The 20,324-nt window shown below is 47.2% G+C and overlaps 1 protein-coding gene across 12 annotated transcripts; it reads right to left on the bottom strand.

Moving 5' to 3' along the window:
* Window positions 1–270: 270 nt before the first annotated feature.
* THNSL2 (threonine synthase like 2) lies at window positions 271–19,960 on the bottom strand. Of its 12 annotated transcripts, none has more exons than XM_086326631.1 (10): window positions 19,255–19,416; window positions 17,324–17,558; window positions 14,630–14,824; window positions 13,568–13,720; window positions 10,105–10,335; window positions 6,375–6,523; window positions 6,151–6,276; window positions 3,241–3,392; window positions 2,533–2,733; window positions 271–1,339 (listed from the first exon to the last, which is right to left on the bottom strand). In XM_086326631.1, exons 2-10 carry the CDS (start codon window positions 17,544–17,546, stop codon window positions 988–990), a joined length of 1,782 nt encoding a protein of 593 aa, XP_086182757.1. In that variant the 5' UTR covers window positions 17,547–17,558; window positions 19,255–19,416; the 3' UTR covers window positions 271–987. The 12 variants fall into 12 exon arrangements, with proteins under 12 accessions (XP_086182757.1, XP_086182758.1, XP_086182759.1 ...); XM_086326632.1 differs by lacking the exon at window positions 19,255–19,416 and adding an exon at window positions 19,025–19,191; XM_086326633.1 differs by lacking the exon at window positions 6,151–6,276.
* Between the last annotated feature and the right edge of the window lie 364 nt (window positions 19,961–20,324).

Here is a 20,324-nt window from a genome sequence, read left to right as displayed (position 1 = left end):
GCCATCCGAAGGGGCTCCCAGGGTCCAGGGTCTGAGGGTGTGCTGATATTGCAGTCTTTGTGTTTGTCTAACCCCCTCCCTCAATCCACACAAGATTTGAACCCAATAATATAAGTAAATCCACAACTATCTGTGGCGTGTTCATGTACACACAAAGCCAAGGTTAAGCTCTAGATCACTGCTGTCTCTAGAAATACATTGGGAGCCACAAGGGCAAGCCCCATATACAACTTTAAATGTCCTTAGAAAAAGAAAAGGAAAAAGATGGAATTAATTTAATATTATATTTTATTTATTCTAATACATAAAAACACCATCCTTTCAACAGATCATTGATATAAAATTACTGAGATATTTTAGATTTTTTTCATTAGATGTCTTTGAAATCCAACATGTAATTTACACTTGTGGTACATCTCAATCAGAACACTATCTTGAATCAAGATATCTTAACAAGAATCTTCTTGAAAAAGAACAGACACGTGTATATGTATAACTGAATCACTTTACTGTACAGCTGAAACTAACACAACATTAATCAACTATACTCCAAAACAAAGTATTTTATGTACTTCATAAATTTTATAGCTGAAAAAGCAGATCCATATTACTTGAATTTTTCCAGTCATACTTAAAAGTTTTCCAATAACTGAATCAAGTAAGAAAATTTGACATTTAAATGTAAATTAATTAAAAAATTTTAAATTCAGTTCAGACTATTCACATTGCAAGAACTCAACAAATGTTTGGTGGTTCCTGAATTGGGCAGTGTAGGCTAGATCATAAAAACAGTAGCAGGAAGAGAGCATGCCCTTGTGGAAACAAAGCATATCTCCCTGTGACAGACAATTATTTATGAACTTAAAGTCCTTGGCCAGGGTTTCCTGAAATTAGAGGGCGGAAACTTATGTGGGGGCATTTGTAAGAACTGAAGACACCCCGCCTATGTCCACAGATTTGCTGTGCTCTAGGGTGGGGGCTTCACTTTCACTTTTCGCTTTCACGATTGGAGAAGGAAATGGCAACCCACTCCAGTGTTCTTGCCTGGAGAATCCCAGGGACGGGGGAGCCTGGTGGACTGCCGTCTCTGGGGTGGTACAGAGTCGGACACAACTGAAGTGACTTAGCAGCAGCAGCAGCAGCAGCAGCAGCAGCAGCAGGGTGGGGGCTGGGAGTTTGCATTTTGGGGAAACCCAAGGACCACACTTTGAGAGTCATCACACAGTATCTGGTAGATGTGCAGTCACAGAGGAGCTTTGTTCCTGGTCCTGCCAGTTCCAGAATGCACCAGGCACAGTGCTCAACCAGGACTACCAAAGACAGGCCCACAGGCAATCCACTGGACGGGGGCAGAAGAGATAAATGTAAGTGCTGTTATTATTTCTTCATGTCTATTTAGCACACCCTGTGTGCTAAACATATATATATATATCTTTTTTTTTTTTTTTTTTTTGCCACACTATATGAACTTCCCCGACCAGGGATCAAACCTGTGCCTCTGCATTAGAAGCATGGAGTCTTAACCACTGGACCACCAGGGAAATTATACATAGTTTAGTACACATACGTTGGGCTTCCCCAGTGGCTCAGATAGTAAGAATCCGCCTGCCAATGCAGGAGACACAGGTTGGATCCCTGGGCTGGGAAGATCCCTGGAGAAAGAAATGGCAATCCAGTCCAGTATTCTTATTTAGAGAATCCCACAGACAGGAGGAGCCTGGCAGTCTACAGTCCATGGGGTTGCAAAGAGTGGGACACAATTTATCTACTAGACACAACAACAAAGCCTCTGACAAGGCAGGCCAAGGCCTGTGATCTGGTTTGGGGACCAGATAAACTAAGACTCAAGCCAGACCTGTGCTAATGGACTCAGCGGTCCCCATCTGCCTGGGTCCAAAATCTTAGAGCCGAGGTTGACCCTGAACCCCAGACTTTCCTTTCTTTTTTAAGTTTTTGTTTATTTATTTATGTATTTACTTATTCTTTGTTGCTTTGCTCGAGCTTTCTCTAGTTGCTACAAGCGGGGGCTACTCTTCCCTGTAGCACACAGACTTCTCATTGTGGTGCTCTCTCTCGTTGCGGAGCACGGGCTCCAGGCGCCCAGGCTCAGCAGTTGTGGTGCAGGGGCTTTGTTGCTCCCTGGCATGTGGGATCTTCCTGGACCAGGAATCAAACTTGTGTCCCCTGCACTGGCAGGCACATTCTTATCCACTGAAACTTTCACAGGCAGCAGCAATGCTCCTGCACTGTCCGGCGGTGGCAGTGCACCCCCAGCAACATCTACAGGAGCCCTCCCCACCTCCCAGGGGATCAGGCGCAACATCAGGCGGTGACAGCACAGAGCATCCTGGGAACAGAGCACAGCCCGCTGGCTCCAGACCCCCACCTCTAGAGCAGCCCCCCGAGAACCTCCTGCACAGACTCTCAATGGGGAGAAGGTGCCCCAAGCGGCTCACAGGGGACACCTCCCAGGGTCAGAGGCCTAAAGGAAGCCATCTCCAGCGGGGCTATGCCGGGAGATTCAGGAAGCGCCTCTGCCACTGCTGGCTCAGGTCCTCAATCGTGTCCCGGAGCATCCGTGTCCAGTCATCGCCCTTCCGCATTGGGGTGCAGCGTGCCTCCTTGTGCTCCAGGGCGAGGATCTCTGCCGGGGTGTCCAGGGTCAGCCTGGCAGCCCGCACAGCCTCCGGGAACTTGGCTGCAGAGGCGGGAGCCAGACAACAGCGGGGAGGGCTGGGGGAAGTGGGGGAGGTGAAAACAGGGGGTGGAAGATGATAGTGGGGCAGGTACCGGAAGAAGGTGAGGCGGGAGAAGAAGGAACAGGGGAAGGTTAGAGGTAGGGTGGAGAGAGACAGGGAAAAAAACAGGTTTGGTCCCTTGAATTCATCTCTGCAATAACTCTGCTAGCCAACTGCTCCTGCTTTTTGGGGTTCAAGCTCCCTCTTCTAGGACCACAGTCTCAGCACACACCTTCACTCAGCACCCACTATGCTCATAAAACCCATTTGTGGGACTTCCCTGGTGGACCAGTGGTCGAGACTCTGTGCTTCTACTGCAGAGAGCCTGAGTTCGATCCCTAGTCGGGGAACTAAGATCTCACATGCCATGTGGGGCACCCCTCCTCCCAAGAAAAGCAAGTTGTTCACATTCCTGTGCCCCCTGCTTGGGGAAAAGGATGGGCCCAGAGAGGTCCAAAGGGGTCCCCCCTCCCTGAAACTCAGGCACCCACCCCACCAGTACCTGGGCTGCTGCCTGTCCACCTGCTGGTAATGGCAGCTCACGGCCACGGCTGAGTGCGGGCACAACAGGTACTGGTTCTCCTGCCAGCAGCGGCCCATCGTCTGGGTGATAGCCTCATCTGACACCGATTGAGAGGTTACTGCCTCCGAAAGCTGAGGGGAAGTGGGGAAGAGATGACCAAAAACCCACCACCCAATACAACCATCTGGGTACACATCAGAAACTCAAATGAAATGGCTCAGATTCAGCTCAGAGAAAAAGCTAGTTTCCCATGTTTCCCAGTTTTAAACAGATTCACTCAAGTTAGAGGAAGCACACGTTTGAGTTTCAGGTCAATACATTTAGTTAGAATTTGGCTCTGGATCAGCAAAATAGAACATGTGCTTGCTCAGCAACCAAAGGAAACACAGGCTAAGGGCACTCAAGCATTCCTAGTGCTTTGCTGTTAGTGCGCCCCCTCCCTGTAGGTATGGGAATAGTTTCCCATCGGTTTCCACCCAAATCTCCAGCTTTCCTTTAGGAAAATTGCCCACTACCTCAGAAAAGGAAGACTCCCTTTTCAGTGCTCCCTCGGTGTAGATGGTTTATTTGAGCATTCTCTGGAAATGCACTGCATGTGCCAAAAACCATGAATATAATCAACTTCAATCAATAAAGACCATGTTGCTGCTGTTTAGTTGCTAAGTCATGTCCGACTCTTTGTGACCCCATAGACTGTAGCCCTCCAGGCTCCTCAGTCCATGGGATTTCCCAGGCAAGAATCCTGGAGTGGGTTGCCATTCCCTTCTCCAGGGATTTACCCAACCCAGGGATCGAACCCATGTCTCCTGCATTGGCAGGTGGATTCTTTACCACTGCGCCACCTGGGAAGCCCAATAGAAACCACAGGTTATTATAAATTGTTTAGACATCTTCCTGACCCATTATGGTTCACAGCAGACAATGAGTGTGTTTGTTTTATTTATATTTGAATCTCTAGCACCAAGCACAGTTCCTGGCTCATGGGCAATAAGTAACATGAATGAATGAATGAACAAATGAATGAATGTTGTTTCAGCAGATGGAGTAACTTCTACATGTACAGCCAGGGAGAGAATGAAGAACCAGGGGATATGGTGTCTGTCTTCACATAGCATCTCATTTACATGAGGAGAAGGAATATCAAAACAAACCATTAAATAAGCTGAACTTTAGTTGTATTACGGTCTTCATAGTCGTGTTCCCACCAAATTTATATGTTAAAGCCCTAATCCCAATATGATGGTATTTGTAGGTGAGGCTTTGGGAGGTAATTAGGTCATGAGGGTGGAGCCTTCATGAATGGAATTAGTATCTTTATTAGTGTCTCATATTCCCCCATATGAGGATACAAGAAGGTGGCCTACTACCTCCCAGAAGGGGGCCCTCACCAGAATCCAACCTTGACCTTGATGCTAGCACCTTGACCTCGGTCCTCCAGTCCCTGGAATTGTGAGAAATACATTTGCATTGTTTATAAGTCACCAGTCTGTGGTACTTTGTTATAGCAGTCCAAACTGATTAAAACAGGTTGCATCGAAGAAGCATAGGGAGACTTCCCTGGTGGGAAGCACAGATTCCAGAAGACAAATTCCACACCCGTCTGTGTGAGTGACTGAGCCCACAGAACTGTATCTAGTTCTGGGAACAACTCTTTAAGATGGACACCAACCACTCAAAATTACGCCATGTAATTCACACCATGTAGCTAAAGGAACCAGGAAGGCTTAGCAGGTAAAGGAAGATTCTCTTCAAGTATGGGAATCAGCTCACCAGTACACAAGCTAGAAGGAACAGATTCTGGCTTGACATAAAGAACTTTGTAATGACGACAGCTGATGTGAGGTAGTGAGGTCCTTGTTGTTGGAAGTATACACAGTCTGGATGACCAATTGGTAGGAATGTGGTAGAGAAAATTATAGTCAAATTCAATATATGAAATCCTTTTTTGATATTAAATAAGTTTCCATCACCAGGTTACATTAAAATAAAAGCAATCCTTCCCTAGAGGGCTTCCTAGTAGTTCAGACGGTAAAGCATCCGCCTGCAATGCAGGAGACCTGGGTTCGATCCCTGGGTCAGGAAGATCCCCTGGAGACAGAAATGGCAACCCACTCCAGTATTCTTGCCTGGAGAATCCCATGGACAGAGGAGACCGGAGAGCTACAGTTCATGGGGTCACAAAGAGTTGGACACAACTGAGCAACTGAGCCCTAGACTCCTATCCATCTGGAGACAAAATTTCTCCTTATTCTTTATTTTTTTAATGTAATTTTTTGGCAGTGCTGTGACTTGCAGGATCTGAGTTCCCTGACCAGGGATCAAACTTAGGTCCCCTGCAGTGCAAGCACAGAGCCCCAACCACTGGACTGCCAAGAAACTCCCTCTCCTTCTTTATTTTTTTTAAAAAAGTTAATTGAACAATAGTCTCTGCACATACTGGATAGAGAAAGTGGCTTCCAGTTGTTATTATTGGAAATCAACAACAATAATGAATAAAATAATGATAGTTAATATATTAAGCCCTATATTGCCAGGCAGTATACAAAGCGCTTGATGGACTTAAATCTTCAACAATGCCATGAGGCAGGTATTCTCATGATTCCCATTTTACCGATGAGGAGATTGAGGCACAGAGTTTAAGAATCTAACCCAAGGCCTCATAACTGGCTTGGATTTACATGCATCTAACTCTAAACCAAAAACCTCTAAACCAACCACCTCTCCCCATTCAAAAAATAAATCCTCATAAACTCCAGAAGTGCGAGACTCATAGCAGGTACTCAAAAAAATACCCAAGCATCTCCTTTCCTTGAAAAGATTTTCAAACCCCAGGTCTGGTCTCGTGGCTGTACCCTTTCCTTTCTCCATGGTGTGTGAGTGGTAACTGACCTTGCTGTGCAGCTCCTTGGGTAGACTCACACTTTTTGTACTTTCAAACTGCTCCATGAGGGCTCTTATCACCTGGCTGTCAGAGCCAGACAGCAGCCAGAAGATCCTCTCCATGTTGTAGGGAACCTGAGCAGAGAGGCAGGGTCCCAGGGGTCATGCTGACCTCAGCCCTTGTCCACCTCCATCCAACCAACACCTGGGGCAGACCTGCACACACATCCCACCTGAATGTCCATGGCCAACGCCAAGGTTGGCTTGACCGCTTTGGACAGAGAGAAGTCTCCCCATTGGATGGTCCTGTGGATGATGTCATTGCTGTTCACTGCCACGACCAGGTGAATGGGCAGCCCCATCTTCTGAGCGATGCACCCAGCTTATGAGAGGAGAACAATGGTTTCTTAGCCATGACACCAAAATCACAGACAACAAAAGAAAAAATAGATGACTTGAACATCATCAAAATTAAGAAGGTTTTGTGCTTTTTGAAGCTTTCATGCTTCAAAGGACACTATCAATATATCATTATCAATTTATCGCTATAAAAAGGCTACCCACAGAATAGGAAAAACCATTTGCAAATTGTATATCTGATAAGAGACTTGAACCGAGAATATATAAAGAACTCTTACAACTCAACAATTAAAATACAAATAATCCAATTAAAAAATAGGCTAAGGACTTGTGTAGACATTTCTCCAGAAAAGATAAACAAATAGCCAACGGACATATGAAAAGACACTCAACATCACTGTTGCTGTTGTTTAGTCACTAAGTGGTATCCAACTCTTTTGCAACATTTGTAACCCACCAGGCTCCTCTGTCCATGGGATTTTTCAGGTGAGAATACTGGAGTGGGGTGCCATTTCCTCCTCCAGGGATCTTTCTGACCCAGAGATTGGCAGGTGGATTCTTTCCCACTGAGCCACCAGGGAAGCCCACTCAACATTATTAGTCATCAGGAAAACACAAACCCAAATCACAGTGATACACCACTTCATACCTACTCGGATGGTTAGAATCAAGAAGACAGATGATAACAAGTCTTGGTCAGGATGTGGAGAAATTGGAACCCCCATATACTGTTAGTGGGAATGGCAAATAGTGCAGCCACTTTGGAAACCTGTCCAGCAGTTCCTCAAAAAGTTAAGCACAGAGCTCCAGTACGACCCAGAAATCCACTCCTAGTTTGTATATACTCAAGATAACTGAGAACAGAGCCACACAAACACATACACAAACGTTCACAGCAGCATTATTCATAACTAAAAACCTAAGCAATCCAAATGTCCATTAACTCTTAAATGTGTAAACAAAATGTGATACATCGATACAATAAAATAGTATTCAGCCATAAAAAGGAATAAAGTACTAACACGTGCTACAGTATGGATGAGCCTTGAAAATGTCATGCTAAGTGAAAGGAAGCTAGACATAAAAGGCCACATATTGGATGATTCCATTTACATAAAATGTCCAGAATAGGAAAATCTACGGAGATGAAATAGATGAGTGACTGCCTAAAGCTGGGAGAGAGGAGGGAATGACTACTTCATGGGAACAGGGCTTCCTCTTAGGGTGATGAAAATGCTCTAAAACATTATGGTGATGGTTGCACAAATCTGTGTGCACTAAAAAGTATTAAGCTGAATACTTTAAACGGGTGAATTGTGTGGTACGTGAATCATAGAGCAATAAAGCTGCTACCAAAAAACAAAAAAGGAGGAAAGAGTAGGAGGGGGTTACTGTGCCCTGATGCTGTTCTCCACGCCAAACCCTGCCCCCACCAGGTACCGACACACAGCATTTGCAGAAGAGAAAACAGAGGTTCTGAGAAGTTTAAATGACCCACCCAAAGCCTGCTTTGGGCTTCCCTGGTGGCTCAGATGGTAAAGAATCTGCCTGTAATTTGAGAGACCCAGGTTCAATCCCTGGGTTGGGAAGATCCCCTGGAGAAGGGAATGGCAACCCATTCCAGTATTCTTGCCTGGAGAATCCCACGGACAGAAGAGTCTGGCGGGCTACAGCCTATGGGGTTGCAAAGAGTCGGACACGACTGAGCTACTAATTCTTGCACTTTCAGAGCCTGCTAAGTGGCAGAGTGAGGATGTGAACTTAGAGGTCTGTCTAAGTCTGGAGCACACGCTGAGCCCCAGACGAAGAACTTTCAGGCTGAGTCTTTCAGTGCTTTCAGGCTGAGTCTCCTGGAAAGGGGCCGAAGGAGGATGGGGAGGCAGCTACTGTCCACCTAACAGCAGCTCCTGTTTGCATGAAACAAATAAAATGCCTCACCCCGAGAGATGGAGAGCCCAGAAAGGTAATGTAGTTTAGGAAGGTTCCTATTCCCATGAATAGTTTATTTCTATGAGTAAGTAAAAGGAGTTAGGGATACCCACACCACCCAGTGTCACTCAATTTTGCAAAGCACTTTCACAGTCTTATTTCATGGGACCCTCAGTAAATGCCATGAACCTTGCATGACAGGGGAACAATGGAGGCTTAAGGGGTCCAAGGGCTTAAAGTCAAGCAGCTAGTTCCTGATGGAGCAGGGCTAGATAGGAGATCCCTCTGCAAATGTTGCTTTTGTGCCAGGCACTGTGGCAGATACAGGGCACAGGCAGGTGGTACCATTCCCTGGGGGGTGATGCAGATAGGCAGTGTGGTGGGCTTCCCTCCATGGACGGGGAAGAAGGCTGAGCCGTCCTTGTCTAACAGCCAGCTCATTTTTTCCATCGCTGTGTTAGCTGAAGTCATAAAGACTCCTGAGCACTAAGATGCTTTCATGGTCTCACCTAAGCCAACCTGGGCACCCATCAGAAGCGATGCCATTAACAGAACCATCAGAAAAAAGTCACGTCCATCAAGAGGCAGCCTCATAAGTTCTAGGGCGAAGACTGAAGCCAGCTTGCCTGGGCCACCATCCTGGCCCTGGGACTGACCAGTGCATAAACAATGACAGGCTGTCCAAGGACTTCTATGTGCCACAGCCTCCTCACTGTAAAATGAAATTAACGTGGGCCCCTCATAGGCCCATGTGAGGATTAAATGAATTGATATGAGGGAAGCATTCAGAGCACTGCCTGACACACAGTCAGTGCTTGATCAACGTTCCTATAAATTATTACAGGAAATGATTTTCATGCCATGCAGCTTTATAGCACTCGACCTTCACAAAGTTCACATACACACAGAATCTAATTTGCACCTCACGCTCGTCCTGAGAGATATGATAAGCGGTCCAACCTCCCTTTGATAGCCGAGGAGCTGAACCTAAGGGATAGCCATTCAGCTAGTAAAGGACAGAACTGGAGCCAGAAGCCCAAGTCCAGGACTCTTTCCACATCACACGGTCTGTGAGGAGAACATGCTGTGCCAGGCGAGTCCTTATCCTCAGAGCAGGGAGCTGGCCAGGGCTGGGAGGAAAGTCCACGTTCCCGGCAGAGGGCTCTGCCATCCAGGAACAGCAGCTGAACCTTCACCTCATCTCCCCACACTCTGCTGAGCGACACATCAGATCAGGCGGCCGAGCACACTGGGGTTAACCCATTACTCTCCCTCTGTGGCGAAAGGCCGGGATGTCTTCCCAGGAAGTCAGGGGGACATTTTCTGGAAGGTTCTTTTGTGTAGTTCCCCATCACCTAGGACCCAACCTGGGCTTCCATGGTGGCTCAGTGATAAAGAATCCACCTCCCAATGTAGGAGACCGAGGTTCAATCCCGGAATCGAGAAGATCCCCTGGAGAAGGAAATGGCAACCCACTCCAGTATTCTTGCCTGGGAAATCCCATGGACAGAGGAGCCTCGTGGGCTACAGTCCTTGGGGTTGCAAAGAGCTGAACGTGACTAAGCGACGAAACAACAAAGGACCCAACCTAGGTTATAGCCAAAAGGTGGCTGGGAGGACAAGGACCACAGGCATTTTTCTGGAAAGCCCATTTCCATCCAGGGGTCTTCTCACCTGCAAGGTTACCGGCAGCCCCCGTTGGCACAACCACCTCCACGGGGGACAGGGGGTGCATGTCTAAGGATGGCGCACACCGGAAGTAAGCAAAGAAGTGGTGGGCTATTTGCACGAGGACCCGGGACCAGTTGATTGAATTCAGACTCATTAGGTTGTGCTTCTTGACAAAGGCCACGTCGGCAAACACCGTCTTGATGGGCTCATCCAGTTCATCGCTGTTACCCTCCACTGTCAGGGGAGAGAGGAGACGGAGCTGTCAGGAGCACAGAGAACCCCTAGATGGTCAGCATGTGCCCACAAGGACTTTCAGACTGAGCCCATCGCACTGGGACCTTCACTCAACCCATGGCTCATATCGTTGTGGTCACATTTCCAATGTTTCTACCATTATCTAAAATTAGATATTAAATGTCAACCTTCTGGGACACTGGGGGAAGAATTCTTCTTTGTAGTCCAGGCCCTCTTCCCCAGGCTCTGGGAACAAGGACAGGATAGTTTATCAGGTTATAAGATGGTGAGAGGCTGAGCTTTACTCCATGGTTCTCCATCAGGGGCTGAGGGGAAAGAGTTGCTCTTTCTATGGGATCTGCCCTTGTTCCCTCATTTAGATCAAAGGGTGGAGGTTCTACCCTCGGCTCCTACGTGGCAGGGAAGCTGGTATGGGCAGGATTTCTCCTTAAGCTGGGTGTGTGTGCACTTTAATTTATGGATAAATTAATTGGGTAATTGTTGGGCAAATCAGCACCTAGTCCAAGTTGCACCCCTCAACCCAGCCCAACCAGCAATCAAGCCAACATTAATCTCTTATCTAAAACCTGGGTCTATTTCTCCATTGAATCCAAACTTGGAGGCCAGAGGGGGATAAGATTATTGGGGGTAAATGCCAGAGTAGGCGTGGAGGTTACCATTCATTCCCCCTTTCATCATGTAGTAGCACTGAGACTGCAGTACTAACTCCAGATCCATGTTACAAGGGGGATATTTGCTGGGGTTCAAGGAAAAGATTCACTGCTTTCAAGAGACAGCCACAGGAAGAGAGACTTGGTTACCTTCAGTAACCATCATGAACCACAAAAAGCTTGAGAATTGGGGAAGATGGAACCAAGAATACTTGGCTCCCAGAAGGCAGTGAAACAACCAGTCAGAAGCCCATTCCATTTCTATACTTACAGGTACATGAGCTGGAAATTACCCCTGTTCAAGTCAGTCTGAGTTAGGTTTTCTGTTACTTCCAGGCAAAAACAACCCAAATAATACATAACTAACATTGGCTGATTATCCTGTGCTTAAGAAGAATTGAGTATATAATGTACAATGGGTATTAATGACTTCAGAAAACATCAGTGTCTAAGACACAACAATTCAGGTGACCCATCTCTGCTCCCTGAGCTCCCTAGTCCTAGGGAAAACACACACCCACTGCTAGCTCCCAAACTAACGCATATTCTCCTGGAAACCAAGTCAGAAGATTCCAGAAAGGAAAGGAAGAACTTGAACGGTACTGTTTTGAAATAAAAACTAATTTATGCACATTTATGACATACTGTATTCATCACCATCCACATGTCTGCCACATTTTCCTAATGTGCACTGTTCTCCAACTCATGATCAGGAATGATGCTTCTATACACGCCCTTAGATAAAAGCCTTCCAACATCTGTATACAAGGAGAGAAGGCTGCAGGTCCAGAACAGAGGCACAAAAAGCTATTCTCTGATCTGATTCTAGGCAAAGACAGTCGCAGATCCATAAATAGCAATTCTGGTGCTTAGGGTTTAACAGAAACCCTTAGGAACCTGAATGTTGTGCATTAAAATCTTGCCATGACTGCAGGAAAATGTAGTCAGATGCTCCGCTCAGTCACGTCCACTCTTTTTCGACCCCATGGACTGCAGCCTGCCAGACTCCTCTATCTATGGAATTTTCCAGGCAAGAATGCTGGACTGGGATGCTGTTTCCTACTCCAGTGGATCTTCCCAACCCAGGGATCAAACCCGCATCTCTTGTATCTCCTGCACTGGCAGGTGGATTCTTTACCACTAGCGCCACCTGGGAAGCCCAATATGTGGCCAGATATGGGCAATGAATTACCAAGGTTAATTCTGCCAACACTTGCCTTAGCTAAACAATAAACTTTTCACTGGAATGTACATGGGTTTGCTAAAGGAAAGAGTAGAAGAGGCTTTTTGTTTGCTCTTGAACAAACAGACAAAGGATATTCACGCTAATCCCCTGGGTAACAGTTGTTTTCGCTGTGTTTTTGGTCCTTGACAAAATTGGTGTTATATAAAACTTCATCTATGGGATTATAACAGGAGGCCAGGCCAGCTACAGAAGGAGGGTTCTCTGCTACCACATTTGTTGTCCTGCTAGGTGAGTGACCAAACCAAGTCAGGCTACCTAGACAGCTTGCTCCAGGCCACAGAGCACAAAACTTCACCAAGATCTCTACTGCTCATTTTCCTATCCCTTCCTTGGGGGTCCCTGGGGTGCAGTGGGGTGTGACAGGTAGAAATAAAAAAGTATACAAGTGTGTGTTAGTTGCTCAGTCAGATCCAGCTCTTTGGAATCCCATAGACTGTAGCTGGCCAGGCTCTTCTGTACATGGAATTTTCCAGGGAAGAATACTGGAGTGGTTTGCCATTCCCTTCTTCAGGGGATCTTCCCGACCAAGGGATTGAACTCAGGTCTTCCACATGGCAGGCAGATTCTTAACTGTCTAAACCACTAGGGAAGCCCACAATAAAAAGTATGGCTCCACTCAAACTCACTCTGCCTTCCTACACTCTTGGGCTTCATAATGATTACATGCGCTCAGAATAGATGGCCAGACATTAAGATTTTTTTTGCCTTTCTGCAAGCATAAAATGCTATGATTCATGATGTGGCTCAGGAAGTAGGAGTCATGAGCCATAGGTACCACTGAGTAGCTTCCTATTTTAAATACTTAGACCTGCTAACCAAATGCATTAGTTGATTCAACACTGCAAGGGAAGATGTGAGCTGCCAACATGTAATAGCACATTCTCTCAGAGGGCAATGTGTTTTTGCCCTCTGAACCTCTGTGCCCTGGAAAAAAATCCAAGTCATCTGGCTCAGGCTATGACTGAGCTGCCTTGCAGACATGGCACAAACAGGTTGAATGTGCATGAAGGTGGCATTCTTTGGGGTATGGGTTTAAACCTGCACTTCCTTGGATGTACTATTTATTAGTAATGGTTTATGCACCAGTCACCTCCAATAGTTTCTGAGACTGTGTAGCCACAAGCCTACTTAGGGCTAAGTCAGGGCATATACCAACCTCAAAATATGACTGATAAAGGGAGGGAAGGAGAGAGAAAGGAGAGGAGGCAGGATGCTCAGCTAGACAATTGATTAGCTTGGTTCCAGTCCATCTCGCAACATAGAACCACTCAAGGCAGGGCCACGCTGTCCCTAGAACCTCAGTCCCAACACTCACCTCCGAACACGTGGACGTTCTCTCTTAGCACTGTTGTCATCTGGAGCTCCTGAATCTTTGTACAGTGACCCTTGGGCAGCAGAACAATGATGTCCACGTTTTTTGCCCCCTGAACACTCTCAATGGCAGCACTTCCTGTGTCTCCAGAAGTTCCTGGATGGGAAGAAGGAGGAACCCCCCTCTTTAGACAAAGAGAGATGGAAAGAAATTGGCCCCTAAAGCACAGTTGCCAAGTGAGGGGATACCCTGGAGGATAGGAATCCAGTACTTAACCTGGGGTCCTTGAACCTCCAAGAGACCCATGGATACAAATCAAGGCACCTGTGAAGTTGGCAGCATATCATCTATGTATTTTTTTTATTTAAATTATTATTCTGAGAAGATTCCATAGCCTCCATCAGTCTGTCAAAAGGGTCCATGGCACAAGAGAATGTTAAGAACCCTGCTCTACAAATGAGGAGGTTGGGATTAACATATATATTTAAAACAGGACTTCCCTGATGGCTCACCGGGTAAAGAATCCACCTGCAATGCAAAAAAACACAAGAGATACAGGTTTGATTGTTGGGTCAGGAAGATTCCCTGAAGAAGGGAATGGCAACCCACTCCAGTATTCTTGACTAGGAAATCCCATGGACAGAGGAGCCTTGTGGGCTACAGTCCATGGGGTCACAAAGAGTCAGGCACAACTGAGCACTTCACATATATAAAACAGATAACCAACAAGGACCTAGTGTATATCACAAGGAACCATACTCAATATTTTGTAATACTGAGAAATCCCACAGACAGAGGAGCCTGGTGTGCTAGATAGAGTCCATGGGGTTGCAGAAGAGTCAGACACAACTTAGCGACTAAACAACAATAGATACATATAACCGAATCACTGTGCCGTATACCTGAAACTCACATGGTATTATAATTCAATTTTTTAAAAAAGAAAGCTGCTCTAGAAGAATCAGTAACATACTCCCCAAGAGACATCAGTGGAGGGCATCCCATGGGCGGACACCAGCCAGCTGGGGTACTGTGGGCTCCAGGGCACATGCCCAAGATGCACACCTACAACCACGGTGATGTGCCTCTTCCTCTTCTCCAGGAAGTACTGCAGGAACTGTGCTGTGCAGCACAGGGACAGGTCCTTAAACGCATAGGTGACCCCGTGCCACAGCTCCAGCACGTTCAGCCCATTCCTCAACCTGGACAGATGCACCACCTCTCTGTGGCGGAATCTGCTGAAGGCACGATCAATCAGATCTGCAAGGGGAAGGAAGGGAAATCGTACATTGAAAACGGCATTCTCTCATCCTCCTCCAGGGCTTCCCAGGTGGCACTAGTGGTAAAGAATCTGCCTGCAAATGCAGGAGATGCAAGAGATGTGGGTTCAATCCCTGGGTTGGGAGGATTCCCTGGAAGAGGAGATGGCAACCCACTCCAGTATTCCTGCCTGAAAAATCACATGGACAGAGGAGCCTGATGTGCTACAGTCCATGGGGTCACAAAGTGCCAGACACAACTGAGAGTGTGCACACGCGCACACACACACACTTGTCCTCCAAGTTCATTCTTAGTCTCTTTACACTTTTAAATTTGAATTTTCTATCTTGTTACCAGAGTAAAATACCTGAAATTTTTATCATAAAGGATACTGTGTATGAATATAATTGTATAATCCTAGGGGGAAAAGTTTGGAAAGACATGAACCGAACTCGAACTGTTCATGGATTCCTCACAGTGATTCTCCCAGACAGCAGAATTGATGCTGTAAGACTTTCATTTTTTACTTTATAGATTTCTACACCATTTGGATTTCTTGTGTGCATGTATTCCAGTAGAAATTCAGTTAAACAATCACGCAACAAACAAATCAAGTATCTCATCTCTTCTAATTTTCCTTCCTAAAAATAGAGAGTTGTTTCTTTGTTTTGCATTACTTAATCTCACACCTGTGATGCCAGAAACTTGGGGTCCTACCTAAAGCTAAGCCCATCCAGAGTAGCATTTCTCAAACTTTAATTGGCAAACCAGTCACCTGGGATCTTAAAATGCAGGTTTTGGATCAGTAAGTCGGAGGAAGTAATGAGAATTCTAACACATACCCAGGCAATGCCATCAGTGCTGGTCACTGAACTACATTTAAAATTTTTTTATTTATTTATTTTTATTACATCCAGAGTAGCTGTGGGTGGGCTACTCTCTAGCTGGGGTGAGAGAGCTAGCCTCTCTCTAGTTGCACGAGCGAGCTTCTTACTGCAGCGGCTTCTCTCATTGCAGAGCACGAGCTCTAGGTGAGCCGGTTTCAGTAGTTAAGGCACTCGTGCTTAGTCGTCCTGCAGCACGTGGAATCTTCCTGGACCAGGGATCGAACCGGTGTCCCCTGCACTAGCAGGCAGATTCTTCACCACTGGATCACCAGGGAAGTCCCAAACTACATTTTGAGTTTTCAGTCTCAAACTCTCATTACTAGGTTGCTGCTGCTGCTGGATTATATTATACAGCTGGTCCATGGACCAGCAGCATTAGTATCATCTGGACGTCTGATGCATGCATGCTCAGTTGCTCGGTCATATCTGACTCTTTGCAACCCTATGGGCTGTAACCCACCAGGCTCCTCTGTCCATGGAATTTTCCATGCAAGAATACTGGAGGGGGTTGCCATTTTCTCCTCCAGGGGATCTTCCCCACCCAGGAATCAAGAACCCACATCTCTTGAGTCTCCTGCATTGGCAGGCAGATTCTTTCCCCCTGCACCACCAGGGAAGCCTGGACGCTTGATAGGAATGCAGAATTTTCAGGCCCGCCCCAGATCTACTGAATCAGAATCTGCATTTTAACAAGATTCCCAGGGACAATCTGTAGGCACATAACAGTCTGAAATGAGCTGGTCCAGAACACTCTCAAAATCCCTTCTGGAATTACCATTTGAGGAAATAAAATAGCAATCTGTGGGTCTGGGTGCTTTATATACTGTGCTGTGTTATGTGTTATATATGTGCTGTGTTATGCTGTGCTTAGTTGCTCAGTTGAGTCCACCTCTTTGTGACCCCATGGACTGTAGCCCACTAGGCTCCTCTGTCCATGGGGATTCTCCAGGCAAGAATACTGGAGTGGGTTGCCAATCCCTCCTCCAGGGGATCTTCCCAACCCAGGGATTGAACCCAGGTTTCTCGAATTGCAGGCAGATTCTTTACCATCTAGCCACCAGGGAAGCCCAGAAATGCTGAAGTATATGCAAGAAGGAAATATTCAAACATTCAAGCATCTCATTCAAGGTCAATGGTGAAATCCCTAGTTTTGAAAAGTTTTTTTTAAAAACAAATTCTCTGCCGATTACTTTGGCATTCCCCACACTGGGGTGGGAACTGGAATGGATGAAACTCTGAGGATATTTCCAATTCTGGGATTTCAGAGTCTGGGAAAAACTCCAAAGTTTGGGAAATATGACTGGGGACTTGTTAGTTATTCAGTCATGTCCGACTCTTTGTGACCCCGTGGACTGTAGCCCACCAGGCTCCTCAGGCAAGAATACTGGAGAGGGTAGCCAGTCCCTTCTCCAGGGGATCTTCCCAACCCAGGAATCAAACCTGGGTCTCCTACAGTACAGGCAGATTCTTTATCATTTGAGCCACCTGGGAAGCCAAACTTTGGGAAATATGACTGGGGATCTCCTAGGGGTTGAATGACGGATTTGCAACTCTGGGGGCCGGGCTGGCAGAATAGTGAGGTGGGAGAGTAGAAAGGTAGAGGGGTGCTCACCGTTTAGGTCATCTCTAGGAATGAGCTCAGGTCCAATGAAGAGGCTGCACAGCTCCTTCACCAAGCTGGGGTAGGAGAGCGTGCTCCACTCATGCAGCGTCTCTCTGCCCAGCTGTGGAAGCTCCTCAGGCATGTAGAGGCCCCCGTCTGGAGCATAGCCAGAGAAGAGCGCCTCCTTGAAGTCAATCCGTGGGGCCATACCCCGAGTGCTGACATACCACATGATCCCGGGGGCCTGCAGAGGGACCAGCCCCAGAGGCATTTAATCTCCAAGCTCAGTACCCCATGGGGCAAAGCCCAAGTACACCCAGCTCCCTCAGCTAACCCCTAGGCCATCACTCATCAGGCATGCATGTGTGCTAAGTCACTTCAGTCGGGTCCAACTCTTTTGCAACCCTATGGACTAGAGCCTGCCAGACTCCTCTATTCATGGCATTCTCTAGGCAAGTAGACTGGAGTGGGTTGCCATGCCATCCTCCAAGGGATCTTCCCAACCCAAGGATCGAACTTCGAGTCTCTTATGTCTCCTACACTGGCAGGCGTTCTTTACCCCTGGCGCTACCTAGAAAACTGAGTCAAATTGTTTGACTTTAAACATTGTTTAAGCAGTTAAACGTGTTTAACTTAACCATGGTTTTTCAAGTAGTCATGTAGGGATGTGAGAGTTGAACCATAAAGAAGGCTGAGGGCCAAAGAGTTGATCCTTTCGAACTGAAAGCTGAAGAAGACTCTTGCGAGTCCCTTGGACAGCAATGAGTTCAAACCAGTCCATCCTAAAGGAAATCAACCCTGAATATTCACTGGGAGGACTGATCCTGAAGCTGAAGCTCCAATACTTTGGCAACCTGATGTTAAGAGCCAACTCACTGGAAAAGACCCTCATGCTGGGAAAGATTGAGGGCAGGAGAAGCGGGTAGTAGATGATGAGATGGTTGGATGGCATCACAGACTCAATGGACATGAGTTTGAGCAAACTCTAGGAGATAAAGAAGGACAGAGGAGCCTGGCCTTCTGCAGTCCATGGGGGTTGCAGAGTCTGAACAGCAACAAACCAGAAAGAGAAGCCCAGAAGCAGAAGCAGCTGCCACAGGACGTGAACTTGTGAAGTTAACCAAGAAAATCTAGCACCTGGGTTGGACTGCTGAACGGACTAATGACCTCTGGCGCAGGATTTTGTAATTTGCCCCTGTGACTCCGCTGGGCCCTATTCCAGGGTGGAGACGGGTCAGAAAATATCTGACCAATAATCTGGATGCAGAGCAAAGGAAACAAGAAATGGCCGCAAGGCAGGGAAACATTTTAAGAAGGGCTCCTCCTCCAGGCCAAGAGATTTTCTGAGCAAGGATGGGGGCAGGGCGGAGACTTAAAATCGGGCGGCCGAACCCTAAGCGGCTATCGCTGCGCCCCTGGGATGGTGGCCAAGGCAGGGCCATGGCAGGCGCCGCCAGCCTCTCCAAGTCACTGGCACCTCTGGCTGGCCTGGCCTTGGGCCAAGGCGTTTTTGATCAGGCCTGCGGGATAAAGTTCCACTCCCAGCCTAGAAAAACCCAACAGGCTTAGTGTCGGGGCTCTCCGTGAATTGCAGAAATCCTGCAAAATTTTCGAAGCGTCGGGAACCCTCAACCCTCCCAGGTTTCCTCCAAGTCGCAGCGCCCGAACTAGAGGCTGAAAAAAAGGGGGAGGGGGGGCAGGGAGGCCGACCCTGCCACGCTGAAGACAGGGTTGAGCGAAATCGCGAGTAGTTTCGGAGCTCAGAAGTCTCGCTACCGATGAGCTCTGCGAGGCCGCCGCGATTGCCGGGGGGCGACGCGGGGAGGGGACCCGAGGCCGGCGCGCCGGCTCGCGTGGGGCGGAACCCCAACTCCCACCCCGGAATCAGCCGGCTGGGCCGGATGGTAAGAGGGCTGCAGGGGCTGGGGCGGCGTGGTTACCCGGTCCCAGGCTCCGGAAGCGGCAGAGCTCGGCCGGGGAGGCGGATCGAGCGCAGTGGGAGTGCCAGGCTCCGGTCTTGAGGGCGGGACTGGGCGGGCAGCATGCAGGCTTCGGGTCGGAGGATGAGCAGGGCCTCATGGGTAGGAGGCCGAGGGCGGAATAAGTGGAGGAGGAAATGAAAATGAGACGGAACCTTGTATTCCACATTTGGCCTTTTTTAAAACCACTTTGCTAAACGTTTTATTCAGCCTCTTAATCGTCACTGCAGCCCTGGAAGTACCATACCGCCGCATGTTTCAGATTTGAAAAACTGAGCGCCAGGTGGAAAGAAGAAAGGTCCTTAGCTTCGCTGGGCTTCACGCTTCCCACCTGCAAAAATCTCAAGATTGATGAGCTCTCTGTTTCTCAGGAACTTCTCAGGAGTGCGTCAGGAATTCAGAATCCACGGGGATTCATGACATCGTTTTGTAGGAAAACACTTTTTATTAAGCATAGATCTATTCTAGGGGTTTCCCTATAGCTCAAGGGACTAGATCTGATAAGAGTGCCTGATGAACTATGGACGGAGGTTCGTGACATTGTATAGGAGACAGGGAGCAAGACCATCCCCAAGAAAAAGAAATGCAAAAAAGCGAAATGGCTGTCTGAGGAGCCCTTACAAACAGCTATGAAAAGAAGAGAAGCCAAAAGCAAAGGAGAAAAGGAAAGATATACCCATTTGAATGCAGAGGTCCAAAGAGTAACAAGGAGAGATAAGAAAGCCTTACTCAGTGATCAGTGCAAAGAAATAGAGGAAAACAACAGAATAGGAAAGACTAGAGATCTCTTCAAGAAAATTAGAGATACCAAGGGAACATTTCTTGCAAAGATGGGCTCAATAAAGGTCAGAAATGGTATGGACCTAACAGAAGAAAATATTAAGAAGAGGTGGCAAGAATACACAGAAGAACTGTACAAAAAAGATCTTCACGACCCAGATAATCACGATGGTGTGATCACTCACCTAGAGCCAGACATCCTGGAATGTGAAGTCAAGTGGGCCTTAGGAAGCATCACTACGAACAAAGCT

This window comes from Bos grunniens, chromosome 11 (genome assembly GCF_055505025.1).
Source record: "Bos grunniens cultivar Pamir isolate PY7600 chromosome 11, Bosgru_T2T1.0, whole genome shotgun sequence".
NCBI classification, from domain to species: domain Eukaryota; kingdom Metazoa; phylum Chordata; class Mammalia; order Artiodactyla; family Bovidae; genus Bos; species Bos grunniens.
The sequence above is the reverse complement of the archived record's forward strand: the minus strand, read 5'-3'. Positions and strand labels throughout refer to the sequence as shown.

Bases quoted from the DNA above. Each gene is read 5' to 3' on its own strand.
- THNSL2 (XM_086326631.1), bottom strand. From the start codon at position 17,546: ATGTGGTATGTCAGCACTCGGGGTATGGCCCCACGGATTGACTTCAAG. The intron at 6,277-6,374 runs GTGGGATGTGTG...CTCTCTGCTCAG, and splicing joins CGTTGGCCATGGACATTCAG to GTTCCCTACAACATGGAGAG. The intron at 2,734-3,240 runs GTACTGGTGGGG...CACTTCCCCCAG, and splicing joins GTGGACAGGCAGCAGCCCAG to CCCTCCCCGCTGTTGTCTGG.